Below are 14313 nucleotides of genomic sequence, written 5' to 3' on the forward strand. Positions count from 1 at the left end.
AGTTTAATTGCTTTATGTCTCTGGGTTACACTGTGATACACTGCTCTTAATAATGGGGAAAAGGAAGCTGTGTTATATTTGTCAAACACAATGTCCCATGTGCCATCAATGTCCTCTGTATTTTCTGACTGGCAAACTCATTAGCCCAGATTTGTACTTTTTATTACATTTAAGCACGCTACAACTCAGAATCATTGCAGCCCATGTCCTGTGACAGAATGAAGGTTTTGCCTCATGTCAGCCAGTGAGACAGTAGCTGACACACTGACGCAGTGAATGATGGCTTTTCATGAAGAGGAATGGCAGCCTTACAGACCACAAGCTGCTCTCAAATGTTCCTGTCTGACCTATCTGCACTGTGTATTTGTATGCAGGCACAGGATGTGTTTCTTAAACCATTTATTGACCAAGGCCTCCACTTATTTCCTGGAGTGGCACAATGTAGGAAAGCGGCTTTTTTCAGTAAACTAAACTATCCTTTCACAAATCATGTCTGTTATAAAAATGGAGATGCCGTCTATTTATTCATATATATATATTAATTTGAGCTGTTTTAATTTTAGGGTAATGTTAGTCACTTAATGTAGTTAGTCTGTGTAAATTGTAAATGGTAAAAAAAATCTGTCTCAAGCTATGTATTATGGGGAAAAGCCTTCTAAACATATCACATCGTCTGAGCTCTTTGAAGCAACTTTTAGGGTTATAACCACAGTGAACATTATTTAATGTCATATATCCTCTGCACATGATAATGTCTCCTGAGCTCAATCATTTAATCCACAATGATGCGTAAAGTGGCAAATCTCAGCAGGGATTACAAATAGGATATTTGCTCACTTGCCTTATACCTCAGCAGATTAATTTAAAAAGTATTTAATACATTTGACAGGAAAAGTTCTCTAGAATATGCACAGTCGACAGTTTATAACTAACTAAAAAGAAATTTTTGGATACTATCAACCACATAACTACACATTCTTTGAAAAACCTCTCACAACATCCTCAAATTAATTTATATAACAATTTTTATTTAGTTATTTCACTTTTTTTGCCTAATATACTCCTAGAAGACTGCTGTCATAAATCCAATTAAAACCAAAACAATCTATTCTATTAGTAAATAAAATAAAAAGGGAAATGATTTATTAAAAAGTTACATAAAGTATGTTAATCACAAATACAGATAAATTATAACATTAACCCAATAAAAACATAGATTCATTGTTGAAAATTCAACATTTTCACTAATTTAACAGATAATGTTTTTTTTACATAATTGTTATTCCCATTTTTTATGTAGCATTCAGCAGTGCAGTTGTATATGGGTTAAATTATGAAAATATATATCAATTCAGTAGAAGTTTAAAACTATTATGAGAATTGTACTTAAAAAGTATTTGATTAATTTGATTAATGATATTGCTGTTGCATAAGTCAAACTTGCAGGTGTAGATCATTAGATGTGTTTGACTAAAAAAGTTTGAAGTCTTACCATTATACAATAGTTAAAATGGAGCACTAACAAACTTCTTATTTAATGTCACCCTTTAACAGTGTCAAAAAAAAAGGAAAAAAAAGTGCACCATAATAATATTTCAGGGATCATTGACATTTTTAATCTCCAAAAAAATTTTTTTTTTATTAAATGAAAGCATACCTCACCTTAAATATAACAATTTAAATCTAAACGTTGTTATGTTAACGTCGTAAAGAGCCTAGAGTAAGTGCATCTATCATCGACTAGCCTGTAAGATCAGCCTCTTCTGTGTTAAACTACTAAAAGGAGGATCTCTTCCTCACAACGTGGGCTTGTGTTGCCCGCTGGAGGCGAGATTGGGAAGCACAAGCAGATGGGATAGAAACAAGAAAGGCACCATATTTCCCTGTCCCTGCTCTGTTACTCATAGCCAGTTGCGGCCACCGTCGGACTTCTCAGCACGGGGGAAGATTTCGGTAAAGCAGGGTGCAAACTTCAACCGGCCAAAACTGTGTCTATGTTCAGTGGCGAAGAATAGAGTGAAGGGACAGAGAGAGAGAGAAACATATAGGGAGCAATGTTAACTCAGGTCTATTCCAATTAAATAAGTAATTAAAATGATAATACGGGGACACTCAAAGAGAGTAAGGGCGACTTGCATCCAATCTGGGATCCACAGGTCTTGCGCGCAAACGGATTCTTAATTATTTTCTACAGACGCGCGCTCCCATCGCCGCAGCTAGAGCGCTTCTTCTCTCCTCTCATCACTACTTCCTTTCCTCCTCTCGACAGCATCCAGAACTATAGAGCAACCGTCCCCCATCACTCGTGTTGCCCCCCCAACCCACCCTCCCTCACTTCTCTCACTGCCAGATTTCTCTCCTCTACTTCTCCCATATCTTCGCAACCCTCTCTCTAGTTCAGTCCGTCACTTTCTGTGACGCACGACAGGGGGAAAAACCAAGTCGAGGCCGCTATGATCCACATACTCGTAGCCTACCACTGTCAGTGTGCTGACAGAGATGGGCTCCTCCTGAAGCCGATTGGAGAACTCTCTCACCCGGGGTTGTTTTAGCGATCGCCCGAGAGGCGGTTCGGGAGGAGGAGGCGGTGGTGGAAAGGGGAGGAAAGGAAGAGGATGGGCAGAAGTAGAAGACTTGCATTTTAAACAAACTACTTAGAAAAAAAGAGAAGAGAGAGAGGGTCAGTATCACCGGAGTGCAAGAGAGAGAGAGAGAGAGAGAGAGAGATAGGGGGGAGAGATCGCATTCTTATCACGTCTACGTTTCTCTTCTCTCCTCTCTTTCGCTACAGCCACTAAGAGAGAGTGAGGACAGGGGGGAAGAGAAAGAGAGAGAGTGCGAAAAAAGGAAGAGAAGAGGAAAACGAGAGAATTACCAAATTGAAACTACTGATCTTTTTTTTCCCAGATGCTTTCCAATTGCATAACAAAATCAAGGTGAGCAGAACTATTTCGTGTGGATTATGGAGAAGTATTTTTATTTTTTTTATTTTTTCGTTTGATTTTTGTGTGTGGGTTTCCGAGCTTTTACTGATGTCTGCATAGCGCTGGACTTTAAACATGGAGACAGCGAGCAAGGATAACGGAGAGCACCTCCTACTAATCAATACACGTTTTGCTCTAGCTTTTAGTCCACATTTTCATGGCCAATGTCAACGCGAAAGCCTGCATTATGCTTGGCATTTATTCCAACACGCGCCCTGCTGCTCCTTTTTTTTTTTTTTTTGAGTGAGAGTGGGTGTGGGGGGTGTCTTAGGTTGGCACCAAATCAGAGACCGTTCCTTCTAGACCGGAACTTGTTCATCATCATTTTTCCCACACTAACTGCGAAGATGTGTGTTGAAAGACACTCGTCCTTTTAATGGAACCTGGTTGAAATTGACCAATTCCTGACAAGCAGTACCTCTTTTTTTAATTCATCCGGGGCTCATTCTCATGCGCATCTCCTCCTCATCTTACTCTCCCCCCCACCCCCTCAGTGCCCCGCTGTCTCTGTCCATGTCCTTCTTTGTGTTTTCCCCGTTCAGACGGCTCAGCCACCCTCCTCATTTTTTTTTCGTTCTCTCCCTCCTCCCTTACAGCCCGGCATCGGACCGTGAGACGCGGGACGCACCGGGCCACGACAGAACAAATCATCGCAGAAGGAGGATATGTGAAGTTGGAATTCCACTAAACTAAGTATGTATACCACTCGATACGATGCAGCAAATGGGAAAATGTTATGGTCCACAATTCGCTCCGTCTCATGAAATGTTTTCTTACTTTTTGACACCCCATCTGGCTTTGTGATCTCAATAACATGGAGGTGGAATCAAATCCTGTTGGATGACTCATGGAATGGGGAGTAAAACTTAAATAAAAAGAACTCTTTTTTTTCTTTCTTTTTTTTTTTTTGCCATCAGGTACACTTGTCACATTTTTTTGTGGGATTACTGCATCTGTCCTTCCTATTACAGTACCGCGTTGTTGCCTTCAGCACCACGGACAGCGATTTTACCTGCGCCAATGGAAGCGCCTCTCTGTATTTTTTTGAAACAGCGAAGTGAATACATGAGTTTTCCATAACAGCAAAAATTTCAAGCGCTTTGCTACTGTTTTTTATTTTTTGAAGAGATGAGGAGGCATACAGACAGTGAGATTGACAATAATAGAAATGCATTTATTTAGCCAAAGCATAATTCAATTCATATTAGACGTTTTTATTTTTCATTTTTTAAGCAGTGGTCAATTTTTTGTTGTTAATTCATTGCTTGTAGTTTTTACTGTTTCACTCTTAGCGTAAGGTTGTCGGGCTCTGGAAAAAAAGCTTTCCCCACAGCTGGGTTTCTCAAAGCAGAAGTATCCACTGCTCTTTTCACTTGTACAATAATTTCTATTACCCTAAAATAGCTGGAGAGATTATTAAACATACAATATTAGTGTTGAAACAGCAATAAATAAAGTATTGGAATAAAATATATTTCCTGGCATAAGGCATAAGGTTTAAATAAGTGAAAACACAAGAAGCAAAGTACTGTTTTCTAATTTTTTCTGAATATCTGACTACTTTTTTCTCACTTTCACTTTAAAATTGCAACACTATACAATGTACCTTAGCAGCTTTAAATAAGTCTTAGACAGAGAAATACATAGACCGTCCGACTGGCTTAATTAAAAAAAAAAAATTATATTGTAGCACTAACTTTTATTTTCCAGGTTAACATTTTTGAATGCTTCTGTAGCAGCACAATAACATTCATATTTTAAGAGATGGTTATTAGGTTCTTGTTATGCATTAAACAAAGCGAGGGGCAGTGTCTCTTCAACGCTACTCCTCCTCACCCACTTTTCTCTTCGTTTATTCATAGCGATAAGCATCTCTGCTGTGATTTATTGCGACCTTAACAGCACATCTGCTGTATAATAAATGGCATTTCAGGCTTTATAGTGAAGTGTGATGCCTGATTGCAGAAAGCTATTTGTATTCTCAGGTATCATATTATCAATTTAAAAGTATAGAGTTTTATATATAGAAGGAAAGTAATATTGCAGACTGTGTCCAGCATCCTTCTATTATTCATAGGTATTCATTTCAAAGCTGCCTTTGATTCTGCTGCAACTAATGCGCTCTTTCTCATATATATAGTATATATATATATTTAATTTATTTAATGTCTCTCCACCTCAAACTTATCTTTGTTATGATGTGTATTTGTGTGTAACAATTAACCCTATACCTTCACTCTGATTTAATCTAACCATGTGTTTACTGTTCTCTGTTGCAGTGCTGTGAAGTGGCTCTGTCCCTAGAGCTGAAACTTCATTGCCGTGGTGTCAGCGAGGATGCTCTGGGTTACCTTGCTGAGCACCATAGCCTTAGGATGGACCACTCCAATTCCACTGCTGGAGGACTCAGAGGAGATCGACGAGCCCTGCTTCGAGCCGTGCGACTGCGAGGTCAAAGAAGGCATCTTCCATGTCCACTGTGACAGTAAAGGATTTACAAATGTCAGCCAAATCTCTCAAATTTGGAGCCGACCCTTTAAGCTCAACCTGCAGAGGAACTCAATGAGGAAGCTCTACTTCAACAGCTTCCTCCATCTTAACAATGCTATATCCATCAATCTCGGTAATAATGCCTTGCAAGACATACATGCTGGGGCATTCAATGGCTTGGGAATACTCAAACGGCTTTTTCTCCATGAGAACAAGTTAGAAGTTTTCCGAAATGACACATTTCTGGGGTTGGATAGTCTAGAATATCTCCAGGCAGATTATAATGTCATTAAAAGGATTGAAAGTGGTGCATTTAGGCACCTTCACAAATTAAGAGTCTTAATATTAAATGACAATCTCATACCCGTGCTGCCAAACTATCTTTTTCGGTCTGTGTCCCTTACACATCTGGACTTGAGGGGTAACAGACTAAAGACATTGCAGTATAAAGGCACATTGGAGTATGTTGGGCGGAGCTTGATGGAAATCCAGCTAGAGGAAAATCCTTGGAACTGTGTGTGTGAGATTGTTCAGTTAAAAACATGGCTGGAGAGAATTCCCTACACAGCATTGGTGGGAGAGATCACATGTGAGTACCCATTCCACCTACATGGAAAAGACCTGCGGGAAATTAAACGCAACGAGCTCTGTCCTCTGCTCTCTGATGCAGAGATTGAGGCCAAGCTGGGAATTCCCCGGGTGCCATTCAGCAACGAGAACACTCAGCCTACAAAACCTTCCCCCATGATCTCCTCCGTTCACAACACAGCCTCTTCTGTGGAGTACAAGGAAAGACCTGTGAAGCCTACCAAACGACCCCGGCCGACAAAGAACCCCCCTACCCCTCGTAGCATCTACCCAGGCCTCAACCAACCGCCAATTGCTGGTTACCAAACAAGACCACCCATTCCAATAATTTGTCCAGCTAGTTGTATTTGCAACCTTCACATCAATGATCTGGGATTAACAGTAAACTGTAAAGACAAAGGCTTTCACAACATTTCGGAGCTTCTGCCAAGACCCCTAAATGCTAAAAAGTTGTATCTTAGCGGGAACCTAATACAGAAGATCTACCGATCAGATTTCTGGAACTTCTCAAGTTTGGATTTATTGCATTTAGGTAACAACCGGATATCCTATGTTCAAGAGGGTGCGTTTATTAACTTACCAAACTTAAAAAGTTTATATCTGAATGGTAATGACATTGAGTGGCTCTCTCCTGAAATGTTCCGTGGACTTCAGATGCTAAGTTATCTTTACTTTGAATACAATGTCATCCGTGAGATCCAGCCTAATTCGTTTTCCTTAATGCCCAATCTGCAGCTGGTTTTTCTCAATAATAACTTATTAAGGTCACTCCCTGATGAGGCTTTTGCTGGCACCAACCTTGCACGTCTTAATCTCCGTAGCAATTACTTTGTTTCTCTGCCTGTTCATGGTGTCCTAGAGCATCTCACTTCCATTGTGCAGATTGATCTTCATCAAAACCCCTGGGACTGCTCTTGTGATATTATCCCTCTCAAACAATGGCTAGAAAAGCTCTCCTCTGTCATTGTAGTGGGAGATGTGATCTGCAAGACACCTGAGTATGCTTCTGGAAAGGACCTGCGCTTGCTTGAGGTGGAGGTCATCTGCCCAGAGCTGAAGCTTTACTCAGGTCCCTCTCCAGCTCTACCTAGTGGTTATGACCTAACCACAGGAAGCTCCGAAATGGGTAAAGCTGGTGGGAGAGGAGCTGTCCCGCTATCAGTGCTCATCCTCAGCCTACTTATCCTCTTGATTTCAGCTGTCTTTGTGACTGCTGGGCTCTTTGCCTTTGTCCTCCGTCGCAGGAAGAAGCTACCTTTCCGGAAGCGTTCCGAGGTGGACCTAACAGGGATTCAGATGCAATGTAGGATTTTTGAGGATCCACCAAGGCAAAACAGTGCTGGGAACACTGGCACACCGGAGAAACCAGCGCCCAATTTGCACACACACTCACAAACTACTCACACACATGCCCATGGCCATGTTTATGATTACATCCCCCATCCTGTTACTCAAATGTGTAACAACCCTATCTATAAACCTAGAGAAGGAGAGATTGCCGAGGAGGAGAGGGCACAGTTTGCAGAAAAGAAAGACAATGGCAGTAGTAGCAACAGTAACTACAGAACCTTGTTGGAAAAAGAGAGAGAGTGGACCTTGGCGGTCTCCAACTCTCAGCTTAATACCATTGTTACAGTCAACCACACCACAGCGGACATGTCAGGATTTCATGAAAATGGAGGGCTCTGCCCTACAGTTATTGACAGTCAGAGGCCCACACCAACAGTGGGCTTTGTAGACTGTTTGTATGGAACAGTACCGAAATTAAAGGACATGCATGTTGCACATGCACATCCACCAGGCATGCAGTACCCAGATCTACAGCAAGATGCACGTCTGAAGGAGACATTGCTTTTTACAGCTGGGAAAGGCTGCTACCATGATCCCTCCCAAAGTGATTACCTTGAGTTAAGGGCAAAACTTCAAACCAAGCCAGATTACCTAGAAGTCTTGGAAAAATCCTACCGATTTTAATGACTCTTTATCCTCCGGAGAAGAACAAAAAAATACAGAAATTTTTCATATGCGCTTTGCCACCGTCCAAAAAAGTCACTCAAATCAATATTAAAAGAAAATGTGTGGAGGCAGCATGAAATGAAAATGTTTTTTAAGGAGATGATGCCCCCACTCCCACGTAAAAATCTCCATGGAGAAAAAGGTCATTCTCAGATGTTTAAATTAAGTGCCTTTTTTTCAGAGTAGCCAGCAATGTCAACCATTATTTTTATAATATAAGAATATCTCTATATGCCCTCAAGAAAGCAAACGAGGAAAAAAAATGGGCTCTGGGAAATAAAACATACAAACCATGTTACGTCTGTCTCTAAAATCCATTTGAATGGAGTTAACACAATGTGCTACTAGTAACCATGTGGACGAACGGGAGCTGGACGTCTCCCTTACTTTTTGCTTTTTTTTCTTTGTTTTTCCTGTCTTTTACCCCTCACCTAGGATGTACAAACACCAAGAATCTGTGCACATTTTTTTGTAGGACATTATCAAAAGAGTCTAAAAAGTACTTATATTCAAACTGAACTGCAGTTTGCTGCATGCACTCGCTTCAGTGCAGGAAGTGAGAGGATTACTATCACATCACTCTATGAACTCTATACAGCAACACATTTAAGGTTCAGTGTTGTATTTGATTTTCTTTTATATCTTAATATGGTTATTACTATTAATGAAGACATATGTCTATATCAGGGTGCTTCTTGTAAAGAAAAGGAAGTCCCGGGGTAGGAATGGTAACCCAATTGTGAATATTATTACATGACCATACTGAGGTTTTTTTTTGGATTATTCCAAACTCTGTTAAAGCCCTGCCCCCTTTTCCCTTTCAATGCTTCTGGATTTCCCCTTCGCAGTCCACTAACAGCTTTGTAGTAAGCACTTTTAATGTTTTCTCTTTCACAAAGATTTGAAGAAAAATGTGCATATATTTATTCTGTAATTTCAGTGAAGAATTTTATTGTAAAGATAATGTTAAATCAATGTATAGTGATTATGCGTCTGGTATAGCCTTCTTAATAAAAACAAACACTTTAATCTAATTGATGAAGGTGTCAATGCAAATACCAATACCAGTGCAAGATGTATGGAGTGGAGACTAAAAGGTTGTGTATTTAGTGTAGGATGTTGACAGCTATTAGGTTTTGTTATGCAAAAATGCATGCCAGACCAAGAAACACTAAAAGGTAAGAAACGACCGATCATAACCCAAACTTGTTAATATCCACATTACAAGATTTGCATCCAATTTATCTGAGCTACATGAAAAACACAAATATAAAATGCTGATTAATGTTTGCTCAAATTAGGGTCTCTTTATCGTATATTAATGCAGTTTGTTTGTTTTTTCCTTTTGTTTAGTAAATTGCAGAGATTAGCTGTGTATATCCTAACGCCAAAGTAAATCAAATCATACGTTGGGTAAAGGCTGGTTTGGTGAAGATATTTTAAAAGGAAATAAGTAAGGTTGTGAGAGAGTTGTCATTATCTGAACATATATCATTGATGTACGAAATTATTTAAAAAATTAACTGCGAGGATTAGTGATAGGTATTTTTTTTTACATTTGCTCATTTCATTTTTTTTGTTCCTGCTTTCTGTTTGCTATGTGATTTTATTCCACTGGAGGGCGATACAAATGTTATTACAGAGTCACACCAGAGATTTGATGCATTTATGTTACTACATCAATCAAAATCTCTTAAAAAAAAAAATCTTTAAAAGACAAGTTTATACATGAATACTTTATATTGAATGCATAGATTTCTCTATAGCAATCACTATTTAAATAACACAGCTTTTTACTGTAAAAAAAAGAGCAAACCCTTTTTAAGCCTATTTCATCCTACAAACAATACAAATAGAATTTAAATAAAGAAACTTAAGGACGGCAACAACAATGGATTAATATACCACAGAAATCAACATTCCTACCAATTTATCTATTGTTTCTAATAGTATAATCTTATTTTGGGTGAAAACGCAATTAAGGTTTTGATGTCTTAAAATTTGTAGTAGCTATGGTGACTGTAAAAAGTTTACACATTCATGATAAAATAACAGGTTTTTGTGATGTAAAGAATTAGTCCAAGACAACTCATTTGAGAACCTTTTCCAACTTTAGTTTCATGTACAACCTGTACAATTTTTTCTACTGCTCACAGGCTTTTGGGGAAGGAATTATCTGCATGGAACAACTTGACTTGGCAACATTTTCTCACTCTTTTTTTAACCATGCATATTGTGACAGCACCATCATCTTATATTGCCTCACAGAACTTTAATGAGAATTGAGGCTGGGCTCTTGCAATACCACTCTATAAAAACTATTATAGTCTTCTGGTGAACACACACTTTTAACATTTTGATGTATACCTGAATGTTTTCTCAAACTAAAGATGACTTCAGCATTGAAGCGCATGTCTGATATTTGGTGCAAACATTGACTTTGAAATGAATCAGGATTTCCACTACATTAAATCCCCAACTCCAGCTAGTGCTGTTCTTGTCCCAAACAAACATTTCTAATTATGGCCTAAAAATCATTACCCATATTTTAAAACCATAACACATTACCAGGCATGGCTATGAAAGATTAAGCCAGGTAAAATATTTTTCTTTTCCTTCTTTTATTGAAGAGAACCCTAGCATCATTTTCATTTTACCATTGTATCTCAAAGTCTAGGCATACAGTACAAGGATCACATTCAGTAACTATTAGAAGCTCATTCAGCTCCAGTATTTTTTGTTATTTCCCTGGTTGTGGGGGAAAATACAGTTCTCTGCATTATATTTCCTACTCTTGATGTTTATTTGTTATGGTATTTATAATGGCTCAAAAAATCCTTTTGTGAACTTTCCCTGATTTGTAGCTTGGGTCTTTGTAAGATTCTTCCAATGCATAAACTGTTCAAATTATGGCCTTTGCTGTTAGATGCAACAAAAATAAATTAAAAAAAAGAAAGAAAAAAAAAGAAGAAAGAAATCATGCTAATGGTGGCAGGTATATCATTATTGATTTTTAATATGAGCATGAATGGGGTGGCCAGCACAATTGCTGGTTAAAAAAATGAGTGTGTCCACACTTTCATTTGGGTTGTACAGCTCATAGGTAATATGAAACTATTTTTAAAAATTTCAGAAATGATTTGTCTGGCTCTCAATTCATTTAAAGGCCAAAACGGACATTTTAAACAGGAATCTGTAGTTTTTTTAATTCTCACTAGAATTTGTAGATTAATTAATTTTACCCAATGACCCCTTTGCTTTGTTTCTAATGCATTTAACAGAAGGTATGACGCTCACTTTAAATACAGTGTTATTATTCCTGATATGTGTCAACTTACAGTAATTAAAATGTAGCAAACCAACCTTTCTTTTCTGAAATATGTTCAGATATTGTTGATGAGTCATCTCCAGTATTGATTATCAGTGATCCAGTATACAAGCTTGCATTAAATTGAACATTTTATCTTGTGTTGCCTTCAATGTTCATTTATTTTTGGCAATTATTGCTGCCCAGACAAGCAAAGGACCCCTTGATATGAATCATTTAAAAGTGATTATATGAAGTGTGAAGGCTTTCTCGTTTCTACAGCTTTTGGAAAGTTTTACAGTGTTGAAAATCTTGTGCTCTGCTCTGTCCAATTAGTCTTCCTCCCCTCTGGTACATATACACATTCACACACGGAGAAATACACAAAACCTTAGTTTCCATGAATACAAGGTCAAATAATAATGTCAGCAGTTTTAGTATGCACTTAGTTTGATTAAAAGCATGATATATTACTCTATTAACCTAAACCTTTATCCTCCAAAACCCGCTGTAAAATGAATAGATTAAGTTGATAATTTTTGCTTTGCTTAGTGTCTTGGTAAACTTTTGTTTTTATATTCCCCATTGTTTAATTTATATAATTAGATTCCACAGATAAACATTAACCTTTCCGTCAAAATAGTTTTTTAGGATATTGTTTTTGTCATCCCCCCAATGATCTGCAGGATACTTCATGATGAACGTTCAATCTATACTAAGTCAGAGATTTACTAAATACTTTAACACATGTGCTGATGTTTCTCTACTACTTCTTCACAATCAGTGCAAGGTAACATTTTCATTACCATTAAATTAGTTTTTTGTCAACAGTTCTGCATCTTTGCCCTATTTATGTTCTGTATTTTAGTTTGTTTTTATTTTTAGTTTAGATAAAAGACAACATCATGGTCTAACCATCAATCTTACACTGGATAATGATTGCATATTACATAAATGTTGATTACAAGTTCATTTTTCATTTTCTTAAGATTTAGTTTGACCCTATTCTTGACTTAAGAAGCTTCTTAAACAAAAGTAGAAAGAGAACACTATGCAGGTGTTATGTAAGGGAAAGAATTTGGAAAACTGTTTTAGATAAAGATTATTATTCTATTATTTGCAAAAGTATTGTTATTTTAACAATGCGTGCTCACCAATACTTTTCTTGACAAGCAATTCTTTATCTGCTGTGCGAGATGGTATTGTTATGACACTGGTTTTGTTAATTCTTTGGGAAATATGAGGTGCCCTAAGCCTATTATTAGAGCTTCTCTGGGCTCCTGCGACAACTGTTAACTCAGAACAGTCATTAATTTTCTGTAACTGTGCTGAGGAAATTTTTGGAGCAAAATTGATAATGGGACAATCTAAAAGTGGAAACGTCTCACAAGCTTGGTGTAGTGTGATGTTTTCCTCCTCCTTTCTTATGTTTTTCTTCTTTGCATCTGATGTGTTATGGCCTCTGGTTGTTGTTTGGCTGGTATTTCACTGCACTGCACATTGGAGGAAAAATGCTGTCATTGCACAGCTATGTGTGTTTGTGTGCACATGTGTGTATGTGACTGATTGTGTGTCATTTTCTTCCCCTCACTTCTGCTCCACTGGTTGTTTGCTAATTTGTTTTGTGGTTATTTTAGAGAGAAAATTGGCTTAGACCTTGATTTGGAATGGCAAGAGGGATTCTCTTTTTGAGTGCACTATTAGAGGTTTGGGCACAGAAAGATAAATAGCTGAGTAAGTCTGACAGAATGTTTCCTCAACAAAAGGAGCTTTGTAAATGTGTGTTTTAAAGAAATATAGAATATTGTTTAGTTACCTAAAAATTTGTATTAATAGAAACATTGGAAATGTAGTGACGCTGTATTTTGTTTGTATTTTTGTTCATGTGATTTCCTTTATTAGAGTGAAATTGAAAAAGGGCTTCAGTTTGCAAAAAATGAAAAACAAAAGCTACGTTCTATCACAGTCATAAGTATAGCAGTTTGGTGCTTGTCCTACATAGAGAATGAATGTTCTAATTCTCGTAAATTAATATTTGATAGTAGGTCTAGGGTAATACAGTGAAACTTTTTGTTTTGCCTCTATATTTGTCTGGCTGCTATGAAAGTGCTGTGATACTCACTCTTGTTTCTACTTCAAGACATGGTGTGCACAATATTATTTATCAATCTTGTTGTGTTTTAAAAGTGGAGGTTTAAAAGTCCCCTTCTGGTCTCATCATTGCAGATCACCTTTTGACATCTATAACGAAAAACGGTGGATTTTTAGCTTTAATTCAACATTCCAAAAAGAACACTTTTTTCGTGTGGCTTATAGTTTTCTTGTTAATGAATTTTGCCAACTGAACTATAGCATTCTGTTGCTAATCCGCAGGAGTTCTAAGTCCTTTCCCTTAACTATGTTCTTGTCATCTGGTTGGTTGGGTAGAATGAAGGACCATTTCTTGATAGGATTACAGTTGTTCCATACCTTTGATCGATTGTTGCAGTGAAGAGAACCTCTTTGAATCGACCTTAATTTATAATCTAATGCTGTTTTAAACTTCTTAACAGCTTTATCTGTGATCCGTCTGCTGTTTCTTCATTTTAAAGAACCTGGTTTTTCATTGTTGCTTTCTAACATATCTTAGCCTTTACGGAACAGTTTAAATTGTACTGAGACCTCATTAATTTTTATTGATAAAGGTGACCTAAGAAGGCTGCTGGATTTAAAAAGAAAATTCCGGTGGGAATCGGAGTACATTTGGGCTACATAATCATTTATGCCAGAATACACTGAATTGCATTTTATATTTATTGTGACACAGTGTCAAAAATGTAAGGGTTATGAATACTGTCACAAGTTAGTGCTTTAAATCTTAGAATTGTCCAACTGTATGTGTGATATTGCATAAGCTTTTCCATACAATGCTACATGAACAGAGAAGTT

The 14313-nt window shown here is 37.6% G+C and overlaps 1 protein-coding gene across 1 annotated transcript; it reads left to right on the plus strand.

Moving 5' to 3' along the window:
* The first annotated feature begins 2395 nt into the window (after positions 1-2395).
* Positions 2396-12535, plus strand: slitrk3 (SLIT and NTRK like family member 3). The gene is made up of 3 exons (XM_015389715.1): positions 2396-2936; positions 3581-3677; positions 5264-12535. Exon 3 carries the CDS (start codon positions 5322-5324, stop codon positions 8034-8036), a length of 2715 nt encoding a protein of 904 aa, XP_015245201.1. The 5' UTR covers positions 2396-2936; positions 3581-3677; positions 5264-5321; the 3' UTR covers positions 8037-12535.
* Positions 12536-14313: the final 1778 nt, after the last annotated feature.

Source organism: Cyprinodon variegatus, unplaced genomic scaffold, assembly GCF_000732505.1.
Source record: "Cyprinodon variegatus isolate N-32 unplaced genomic scaffold, C_variegatus-1.0 Scaffold470, whole genome shotgun sequence".
Taxonomy (NCBI): Eukaryota; Metazoa; Chordata; class Actinopteri; order Cyprinodontiformes; family Cyprinodontidae; genus Cyprinodon; species Cyprinodon variegatus.

Excerpts from the sequence above, each read along its gene's own strand:
- slitrk3 (XM_015389715.1), top strand. The coding sequence starts at position 5,322 with ATGCTCTGGGTTACCTTGCTGAGCACCATAGCCTTAGGATGGACCACT.